Source organism: Chaetodon trifascialis, chromosome 14, assembly GCF_039877785.1.
Source record: "Chaetodon trifascialis isolate fChaTrf1 chromosome 14, fChaTrf1.hap1, whole genome shotgun sequence".
In the NCBI taxonomy this organism is placed as follows: Eukaryota; Metazoa; Chordata; class Actinopteri; order Chaetodontiformes; family Chaetodontidae; genus Chaetodon; species Chaetodon trifascialis.
In genome coordinates this window covers 12,767,261-12,778,221 of record NC_092069.1, presented here as the reverse complement: position 1 = coordinate 12,778,221, position 10,961 = coordinate 12,767,261, and the positions used below count along the sequence as shown (strand labels likewise).

Below are 10,961 nucleotides of genomic sequence, written 5' to 3'. Positions count from 1 at the left end.
AACCTGCAGCACTATCTGTCAGGGAATCTTAATGGACACCTCAGCACACACTTCTAGGACTGACCACACCAGATTAGACTGTTCTTTTTTCTTTTCTTTTCTAATGATTTCATGTCCATTTCTGTCCATTTTATACTATATTTTCAGTGGGGAAGATTCAGTATACTGCTTATGTGGGGTAATGGAAACACAGTGAGCTCAGTATGGTAAGAATGAGGTCATTTCTAATGTAAAGAGACCTGCGGCACACTGAGACTGTCTGGGTTTTCTGGCATGACCCTCACTGGTGCCTTAGATTACAGTTCTTTGTGGCCCTGTGAAATATCTCAATTAGCAGACTGAACTGTTCGCTGATGATATACTGGTGCAGGGTCTTACTGCATAACAGTCAGACCCAGACCGAGTGTATGGATACTTCATCTACTTTGACAAGTTTTATTGAGACATTTTTATGAAAACTGTGGCATTTCAATGCACATTCTCACTGGCAAGAGTGGACCACAGCCATAACTGCAGTTCACTTCCCTAGTCCAGTGCAAAATTCCTTTCTAAGTCTGCCTCTCACATGAAGAAGGTGTAAGGAGATGCCTTTGTAATGTGTAATCAGATCTGTATGGATGTGCTATTTAAGTGGGTTATACTTCATGTTGAGTTTTCCTGCTGTTGACTCCAAAGGATACTCCCTTTCTCCAAGGCTTCACTAGACTCACCTAATGGATTCCAGTCACTTGACACAGCATGGCTCAACTCCCTTTGCTTTTCTTGGAAGAAGACCTCAGTTTAAGGAGATATGATGTCAGAAATCATTGAGAAAGAAGTTTAGGTCTTGAGCTGTTCAGCTGTCTAGGTAACTGTTTGCTTGAAAAAGACACCAACCGACCAAGTACTCTTTCCTTAAAGTTTATTGTTCATTTGACATTACAAAATACCAGGAGTATAAACAGCACTTTGGGTAAAAACTATAGTACAAAGTTTATAGAAAAGCTTCACTAATAATTAAAAAAGACACTTACAAAAAACAAAATATCAAAGACATCCTCATGTCAGTGTGCAAATAAGTTTATACAGACAGAAACGCTTCCATATGAGGCTACGCTTCTAGATAAATTATTTAAATAGCATATATCTACACAATGAAATAACCTCAACATACAACACATAATAATTTATCAAAAATGCACAGGAAATACATATAGCACAACATAGTCAAGACAACATTTCTTTAATCCTTTACGTTCCTGTTTGGGCTTCTTTCGCTACAAAAATATCTTATATACAGCATATAAATGATACTAAAGTCTTGCAAAAAAAAAAAAAAGCCAACCAATTTATACTCTGTTGCTAAGACAAGTGATTCTTGTGTATTGCTGGCCTCAATACAAAAAGAATTAATGAGGTAATATTTGTACAAAAAGGGTTTCCTTTGATTTTCCCTTGTCAGAAATGAACACACAAGCTCAGGCACACCAGTCATGCACACTGTGCAGAAGCAGAATATTTAGAGATACTATAAGTGATGCCTATCTTCTACCTTTTGACTGTTTTGGTCAAATGTAATGTCTTTTCTTGCCATTAGCAGATATTGATTGAGTGAATTGATATAGGTTGCTGACAACATTTTAAGATGGCAAGATGCAGAGATGAGCAAGAACTGAAACCTCTATGATGAATAAGTGAATACAAAAAGCTATACCTACAATGGTTTACTCGTGACAGGAAATAGACTGGCCCTTGCTGTTTACGTCCCTTGACACTGTCAGTAAAGATTAGAGATATTAGCGTAACATTTACTAATAATTACTGTTCCAAAGCAGTGTTCAGTGCGCTTGCTTTGGGGCCCTGTGCTGTCCTGAATTTTGTGCACTCCTTTTTTCCTCTAGTGCTCTTTCCTGAGAAGACAAATGTTTTGGGCCAGCCCTAAGCCTGGGCTAAATACAAGACCTCGTATAAACGGATCTGCATGAAAGTGGGGTGAGAAATCAATCTAAAAAACTGACGTGGTTGTCTTCACAACTATGCTTGTTGGGTGGCACACATGCACAAACACACAAACAACATTCACTCTCTTTGATAGTAACACTCAGTCCATACTGTCCATGGTCCCTCAACAGTTCCTTCAAGAGGCATATTTACCCCGGCCTAAGTACGTTCTCCCACTGCTTTCTTCATACTGACACAACGATCTTTGAGTCCACAGCAGATGTAAATTATGCTAAAAAATAATTAAAATAATAATTAAAAATATGGAACACTCTTCCCTTTGGTCCCTCATCCACAGAGGAATACCGCCAACCTACAACAGTTCAGGTGTGCAAAGCAATAAAATGTGCCCCCCCCCCCCCTTCAATGCAGATCAGAGCAACAAAGTGAGAGGGCCAATTTCTTCTCAGCAGAGCTGCGCTCACAATTTGAGTTTGGTGCAGTGGTGCAGAATCATCATTGAACTTTCATTTGGCTTAAAGTCCTGAGGTCAGTTTACCTCACACTAGCTCACTCGCTCGTTATTCCTCCAATGTGCATTTCTCAAATGAAAAAGTTAAAGAGATATCGATCCAGGTCTCATATCATATATTTGTACTGCAGACCGATTCTGTTTTGAAGGCTCTGTTGTCCAATTATGAATCTGAAAGGAATTACAGAAAGAAAAATGTGTTACAAATCAAGTCTAAGGTGACAAAACTACGCTTTTTAAAATATCAAACCATCACTTATGTGCTTACCTCTGCATTCGTATTTGAGGTCTGAGAAGTAAACCATCTCCTGAGAAAAGACGTACAAGCCTAGTCGCCCACCAGCGTACGTCTTGTCATAGATGTTTCCAGAATCGGCCATGATTCTCTTGCCTTCATACATGACCACTCTATAAAAGGAAATGTAATCACATGAGCTCATTACCATTTTGATACAAATTATGCAGATATGTAATTGAATGAAATGGCATGCTTCTTTTTAACTAACCTAATGAGTCCAGTCTTAGGTCTGTGGGTCAGATGCCATCTGTAGGCAGTGAAATCCTTCCAGCCAATGTTCTTGGGGTCGTGCCACAGAGTGCGCACCTGAAAAGGATGAATTGCAATGGTTAAAATGAGGAAAATGTCAACGTATTAAATTATGTCTCAAGCCCTGAGTTAATGAAGCTGCTCTCACCTGTCCTGGGGTGTCTCCGGTGTGCCACAGGGCATTCCTCAGGTGCTCACCAGGCCCAGTGGTAGAGTTGACCACTTTGATTGACAGGCCGGAGTATCCTTGAGCTCTTGTGGGTGTGTGCGACCAATAGGTTTGTGTAATCTGTTTCCACATCACTGTGTAGAAGCGTGAGCTGGACTGATAGCCAAACACAAAGCCAGCGTAGTCGTCATCTCTGTCTGTGTTGATGAAGAACGTTCCACTGAAATCCACTGCGCTGAACTCATCATAACCTGATAAAGATAAAAGATGGGTTAGAATCCCTATGCTGCTACTTTGTGTCCATGTACTTGCAGCAAGATGCCTCTCTGTTTATTACGTACCAACAGCAATGCCAGGGTCACAGTTGACAGTCTGCACCAACTCCTTGCCCTGATGCCGGACCACCCAGTTGGGGTCAATCTGGGAGGTGCCCTTGGGGTCCAGAGGAACCATTTGGAATCGACGGAAGTCTGTTTCACTGATGGCAAAGTTCTCCGGGCACACATCATAGATGTCCAGAACATTGTCTTGGTCAAAATCATCTTTGCACACATCGCCACGGCCATCCCCTGAGAGGAAAATATGGAAATGGAAATCACAAAGTTGGAAACTACAGTACAAAGCTAGAAAAGGATTTCCAATTAACTGAAACACTCTGTATTTGTCTGGTAAAAGGCATCAGTGTTTCAGAAGACCACATATGACACAATGCTAAGAGGTCAACTCACCATCAGAGTCCACCTGATCTGGGTTAAAGGCCAGCCTGCAGTTGTCTTTGTCATCAGGAATGCCGTCATTGTCATCATCATGGTCGCAGGCGTCACCCTTGCCATCCTTGTCGTGGTCTGCCTGGTTGGCGTTGGGTATGTAGGGGCAGTTGTCCAAGTTGTTCTGGTGACCGTCCTCATCAATGTCCTGGTTGTTGTCGCACTTGTCTCCTATGCGATCTGAGTCAGAGTCAATCTGTAGGAGAACAGAATTCCTTTATGATGAGATTTCCCAAAGACCTACTCACACACTATAAGACTCTTGTCCTCACTTCAAATAACTCCCTTCACTGTTTTTCACCAGCCTCAGTATGAGAGGTGCTACTCAGGATGTGAATTAAATGTAGCCCCTTGTTTTCAGGCATGCAGGCAATGTCCCCTCAGACAAGTGTTCAGTGTCCTTGTACATATTTGTTCCAAAGGAGGGATGATTTGTCAAACCTGTCACATTCCTCTCTTTCATTAAAGCAGGTGCAATTTGTGGGAAATTCTGCATAGTTACATGACAGATCAAGCTGTGTTACCAGGATGGCTTGTAATTGAAAGATCTGATGTTACCTGATCAGGGTTGTGCTCCAGAGGGCAATTGTCACAATGGTCTCCCACTCCGTCCCTGTCAGTATCTCTCTGGTCCACGTTGTAAACATATGGGCAATTGTCGTTCTCATTTAGAACACCTATTGAGTCAAAACAGACTTATCTTAGCCTTCAGGACTGCACACATGCAATGGCTAATCAAAGGCATCAAAGATACCTCAGATGGAATTTGGAGGACTCACTTACCATCCCCATCGATGTCAACAGCACAGGCATCACCCTCCCCATTGTTGTCAGTGTCAGTTTGGTCAGTGTTAGCCTCAAACACACAGTTGTCACAGCTGTCGCCAACATCATCTCTGTCTGCATCATACTGGGCTGGGTTGTACACTCTGGGGCAGTTGTCCTAATTTATGGAGAAATATCAGAATCTCAATTACATTTCTAAAATGGGTCATTTGTCAAAGAAACTATATTTATAGGAACATAACTCTGTTTTTCAATGTTTCATTTTTCTCTCACTTTTGCTGGAATGTGATATTCCACTGCGAGCGAGTTGGTAATTTTTACCACAGCATTTTTCTTGCCCAACTTTCCAAATCCACACTAAGAATTATGGGCAGCAAGCCACCTCACCCTCAATTCTGGCTGTATACTGAAAATATATTACACTATTCCTATGCTACTTGCTTTCCACTTTAACTCTCTGGTGAAAGCACACAAACACAGAGACTTTACATTCCTATTGCCCAAAGGAAGGAGGGCTACTGCTGATTGCTGTGTCTGGTCTCTGAGGAAAGCACAGTTTGGGGCTAAAATAAGCTGCTGTGATGACTCACCCTATCATCGGGGATCCCATCATTGTCATCATCATGGTCACATTCATCACCCAGACCATCTTTGTCGTGATCTTCCTGGCCAGAGTTGGGAAGGTTGGGGCAGTTATCCTATAAAGGAACAAAGGAGTGGTTATGGAGACAATCATCACAATAATAGAGTGCAGATGGGTTAGAATAATGGCCTTTTTTCTGTTCTGTTCATGTGGGGTCTGGCTACCTTTTTGCAGTGATAGGTGGCATTCTCCACACACATCAGGTCATTGTTGGGCCATCCGTCTAGATCACTGTCCTCTCCACAAATACGGCCATTTCCAGCATATCCTGGCTTGCACTCACAGCGGAACATGGACTCGGAGAAGACACCCAAGTATATGCAGTTTGCATTTTTATGGCAGTCGTGGCTACCATCCTGGCAAGGGTTACGGGGTTTGCAAACCTAAAAAAATTACAGGGAATTAAAGAAAATGCAAGGAGCTAGCCTACTAGCCACAAACATAGTGAGCAAGTAATAACTCAAACCTGTTTTTTAGCAGTTGCCTGTTCCACTCCTCTTCCAAAGGGTTGAGGACCAGAGAAACGTGCAGGGCAGGGCAAACAGTTGTAACCTGGTTCAGTGTTCTCACAGCGATGGACTCCATTATGTGTATGGCAGGCATCAGGGACCGCTTTACACTCATCAATGTCTTTGCAGGTGATGCCGTTCCCAGTGTAGCCAAGTGGACACTTGCCACACCTGAAGGAGCCATCAGGGAAGCTGGTGCACTTTGTGCCAGGGAAGCATGGACTGGAGAGACAACCATCTGCAAAAAAGAATTGATTCTTTATAAGGGTAATCTATTGTGAGAAATTATTTGTTTCTTTAATATTTGTTTAATCTTAAATGCTTACCAATAGGGCAGTCCTGTTTGTTGCACTCTTGAGACATGGTACCATCACCAACACAATCCATTCCTCCATATTTAGGGACAGGATCAGAGCAGAGACGTTTGCGGCTCTGGAATCCTCCACCACAGGTTACTGTGCAGGTGTCCCATGGTGACCAAGGTCCCCAACCTCCATTGACTAAAGAGTATCATAAAAACAACATTCAGCATGTTCCCCTGAATTCATTCACTCCAACACACTGTATATACTTTGCTGCTGAAATTCAACTCACTAGGACAAGGCGACTTTTGGCAGATTTCGGTTTGACGTCCTTCTCCCTGGCAGTCCATGCCACCCATCTGGGGTGTGGGGGAGTTGCAGAGGCGTATGCGGGTGATCACCCCCTCACCACAGGTCACAGAGCATGAAGACCAGGGAGACCAGTGACTCCAACCACCATCCTGTTTGACTGTGAGCAACACATACACATTTAATTAATCATGCTCTCAAACTGACAATATTTATTATCACAATGGCTGTGTTAAGCATGCTGAGTGACTTACAGCGTTTGTCGCATTCCTGCGGGTAGCAGTCACGGGTCTGGACAGAGGTGCCCTCACAGTTGCTGTTGATGCGGTCACAGGAACGTCCACGCTGCTGGATGCCTCGACCACAAGTCACCGAACAATGTGTCCATTCAGACCAGGGAGACCAGCCATCTTCTACATAGTCGCTCACTGTAGGGGGACAGACAAAGTATGGGGACCATTACCTTGGGGGAAAGATATTAAGAAAGAAAGAAAAAAAATCAGGTGACAGTTATGAAAGGTGGAGCAGACTGAAAAAGAAGCTTACGTGTTCCACAGCGAGGGCAGCACTCTCCGTCGGGCACGGTGGCATTAGCACATGGGATCAGAGGGCAGGAGATTTTGCGACACACAGTAGCAGAGTTCTGGATAGAGGAACAGCTGAATTAGTACAAGAATAATGAGTGAGGGGCTGCACGGTGGCGCAGCAGGTAGTGCGCGTGCCTCACAGCAAGGAGGTTGCCGGTTCGATCCCCGGGTCAGGCGGGGCCTTTCTGTGTGAAGTTTGCATGTTCTTCCCGTGCATGCGTGGGTTCTCTCCGGGTACTCCGGCTTCCTCCCACAGACCAAAAACATGCTCATTAGGTTAATTGATGACTCTAAAAATTGTCCGTAGGTGTGAGTGTGAGTGTGAATGTTTGTCTGTCTTTGCATGTGGCCCTGCAATCGGCTGGCGACCGGTTCAGGGTGTACCCCGCCTCTCGCCCATTGTAGCTGGGATAGGCTCCAGCCCCCCGCAACCCCGAAAGGGATAGGCGGTATAGATAATGGATGGATGGATAATGAGTGAGCTGACTGGTTGACTGCCTACTGGTACTGTTCCAAGCCTAATTGCTATATTTCACAATGGAGTGATCTTTATCAGGGACATGACACTCCTGCTGTGTTGATAGACGACATAATCCTCAGTAACACTCTCCCACTAATGCCTACAGAGCACATGAGCAACCTTCACTAGATGTTGCTCCGGGGAAAAGGCCCCATGCTGCTTTGTTGATAGTTGAAAAGAAGTGTTGATGGCTTTCAGACAGAAGTGCTGTGATTGTGAAGGGAGGCACTAACGTAAACACTATTATCACTTCATTACAGCAGGGATACAGGAAACACAGCAATATCTGTCCTCAGCTGATTCCTAACTTGCTTAATGGTTGCATTCCAGTAGGTGTGATGACACTTACCTGGCAGGTGCACTCAGTGCAGCCATCCACGGTCCATTCATCTTTGTCTTTGTACACGATGCCGTTGTGGATGCAAATACCAGTGTGGATGTTCATTTGATTTTTCAGCAGAGTGCTGTCCTCAGACTGGGGGAAAAGAGAGAGAGAGAGAAAGGGGTTGCTCAGGATGGAGGATGGAAAACTTTCACTTTGCCAAAGTTCCAATACAAATGAATCACTGACCGACACCGTGATTAAGACATTGCTTGAGTCTAGCGAAGCAGTGCAAATGCAACAGACAGCCAAACATATTTGTGTATTCACATGGGTCTCATTAAGAACTTGGCCAGGGACTGCCATTACAGCGACAAGTGGCTACGCACTGGGAATGCATTAACTGGAAGCAGACGGAAAGATGGAGAGGAGAGGAAAAGAGGGAGTGAATGATGACAAAGAGCAGACCCTGATGGCCTTTGGAGCTTACCACTTTGCGGAGCTCATTTGACAGCTGTTTAACAACCACACCGAGTCCCTTGAGCTCCTTAAACATGCTGGCGATCTCCTCACAAGAGAAGCCACAGACAGACTGCAGGTCTGAACATAGGAGGGAAGAATCCAATAAATTAGCTCACCTCTCAAAGTTTACAACTGGTCAGTGTAACAAAGACACACACTTTGTGTCTTTGGGGGGGAGAGGTCTCACCTTTGGCTTTGTGGCCGGTGTAATCAGTCCTAATGGCAGGGCTGGAGCCATTGACTGGGTTGTCCAAGGTCATGACATCAGTTAAGGTAGCTGCAAGGGGTGAGAGGGGAGAAGACAATTGAATTTCTGTTCAGTGGAGAACAATGTGGTCAGTTTGTGCCTTTAAACACAAGATCCACTCAGTTCAGGCCAATTTATAACTTCTCAGACTTACCCCCACTCTGACATCCTTTATTTCTCAGTATGGCATCAAGTGTGGTCCCAAAGACAAAGCGCACATTTTGAAGCACTCCCTGAAAAACAATAAATTCCAGTTAAGAGACACTTCAATGTATTAAAATTTATTTTCTTACATCAATTATTATTCTTAAAATAGTGTGCGATATATAATAATTTTCATCATGAGGCAATAATTGGCATTCATCTGAGCTAAAATACTATAGAGCTTACCATAAATCTGTCTCTCACAGCACCCTTTCCAATCCTGAGCCTGGCTATGTCAGCCACCTCCTGGTACAGCACTTTCTGGATGGGCAAATCCATCTCTGACACATTGATCTCTTCACAGCCGACAAAAAGCTGCACTCTGTCATCCTGAATGAACAGTGTGATGTTCTTCCAGTGTCCAGTGGCCAAATCTGCATCCTCGATGGACACAACCTGCTGCTGGTTCATGGTGGAGAAGACCACATCCAGAGTGTTTGCCTTCCCGTTGGAAATGATCTCAAAAACAGGTCCAGATCCGTCATTCTTCTCAATGGTCAAAATGCTGCCCCTGGTTTTCTTGAACTGCTTCAGATTGACCAGAAGGAGGAAGCCCCTCTCAGCCTGGATGGAGTCGAGGAGGTCCCTGAGGGAGCTGTCGGGGACTGGGGGGATCAGGTCTGCATTCAGGACCTTGTATGCTGGGCTGTAGGGATCTGCACCTTTGACCAGACTCACTCCGTTGTTTCTTTTGTTTACCCGTGCAAGGTCAAATAAGTCATACACACTGTTATCATCCCGACTCTCTGTGGTCAGAGAAAACAAGAGCATTGTTCAGTTTTTTTCTCACATAATGACAGTGTGCATGAAAAAGCATAAAAACAAAGAAACCCCAAAAGTAATGAACTATAATATATTCACGAAAACTATAAAAATAGCCTGTAGCAGGAACATATTCCAAGAATATAACTCTTTTCACTAAATAATAAAGACAGTTAAATGAGCACATTATAACTTGAAAGCCACATTTACAGTTAAAGTCCCTACATGAATTATTGCCTCAAGTATGGATCAGGTTATAAAGTTTTCACAACTTTTTCAAAGACTATAAACATATATTTTCCATTCTTACCTGCCAATCTTGCACCTTCACAACTCCAAAGCATCAGCAGCAAAAAGATGCCACACAGCATCATGTTGAAGTCTCAAGTGATCCCTATTTCAACCAAGAATGACAAAAAAAGCCATTAAGGGACACATCCAGGCTGCAATATGTCCTTAATAAATGATGGTAAATAATAAGAACAGTCTACAAACCTTTAAAATGAAAAGTCCGTCTGAAAATGGATTTTTTTAAAAAAAGACAAAAGTCCTTGCTTTCTCTGATTATTTATCCCGTTGCTCTTCCTTTAGATGCTCGATAGTTTTGGGTAGATATCTGCAAAGTCTCTATGAGCTTCTGTCCGGGATTTATTCCGGTGCTTGGACTTATTCTACTGTCTTATCCTACCGATACAAGTGCTATTTAAACAGTTTAAGGACATTCCTGAGGTGCCGTCTTGACCAATGGCGTGGCTGCACGAGAGAGGGACGGACTTGTTGTCTTACCTCACAGCCAGTCAGAGCAATATCCGCGACGCACACACACAGGGGGAAAAATGCATTCCTGAGCTGAATTTCCATCACCGGACAAATATTTCATACACGCACCCGAGCCAAGACTTGGTCGTTTCCGGTCAGAAAAAAGTTTAATTATTCGTCCAAGGGTCTTGATTTTATAAGACCGTCATATTCTAAAGATATACAGATTTATGATTAACGAGATCCAAAATAAGCTGACCAATGAATTACACTGGTAATACAAAACTAGTGATGAGTAGGTTTAAAAATCATACAAAATATTAAATAATATCCCATAAGTTACACTCATGTATTAATTTCAGCTCATATTTATGACAGACAGCAGCCGACTCACTGGTTTACGGTGTGTCTCGTTTTGCTGTTCCTAGTCTGGCCGCCAGGGGACTCATTGAGTAATGAATGGAAGCGTGAAGCGGTCTGGGAGAGAGTGAGAGGGGAGATGGGGTAATTGTCTCTGGGTTTCTTAAAATATTTAAAAAGTAGCATGTTTTTAA

At 43.4% G+C, this 10,961-nt stretch overlaps 1 protein-coding gene across 1 annotated transcript; it reads right to left on the bottom strand.

Annotated features, from left to right (window-relative positions):
- Positions 1–933: 933 nt before the first annotated feature.
- On the bottom strand, positions 934–10,295 carry LOC139342329 (thrombospondin-1-like). Its single transcript, XM_070979388.1, has 22 exons — positions 10,144–10,295; positions 9,959–10,042; positions 9,073–9,632; positions 8,837–8,915; positions 8,623–8,712; positions 8,404–8,513; positions 7,941–8,066; positions 7,031–7,127; positions 6,739–6,912; positions 6,468–6,644; positions 6,200–6,373; positions 5,831–6,111; positions 5,529–5,747; positions 5,312–5,419; positions 4,719–4,878; positions 4,494–4,612; positions 3,897–4,131; positions 3,510–3,737; positions 3,148–3,419; positions 2,959–3,056; positions 2,721–2,860; positions 934–2,623 (listed from the first exon to the last, which is right to left on the bottom strand). The coding sequence occupies exons 2-22, from the start codon at positions 10,020–10,022 to the stop codon at positions 2,616–2,618; spliced, it is 3,519 nt and encodes a 1,172-aa protein (XP_070835489.1). The 5' UTR covers positions 10,023–10,042; positions 10,144–10,295; the 3' UTR covers positions 934–2,615.
- Positions 10,296–10,961: the final 666 nt, after the last annotated feature.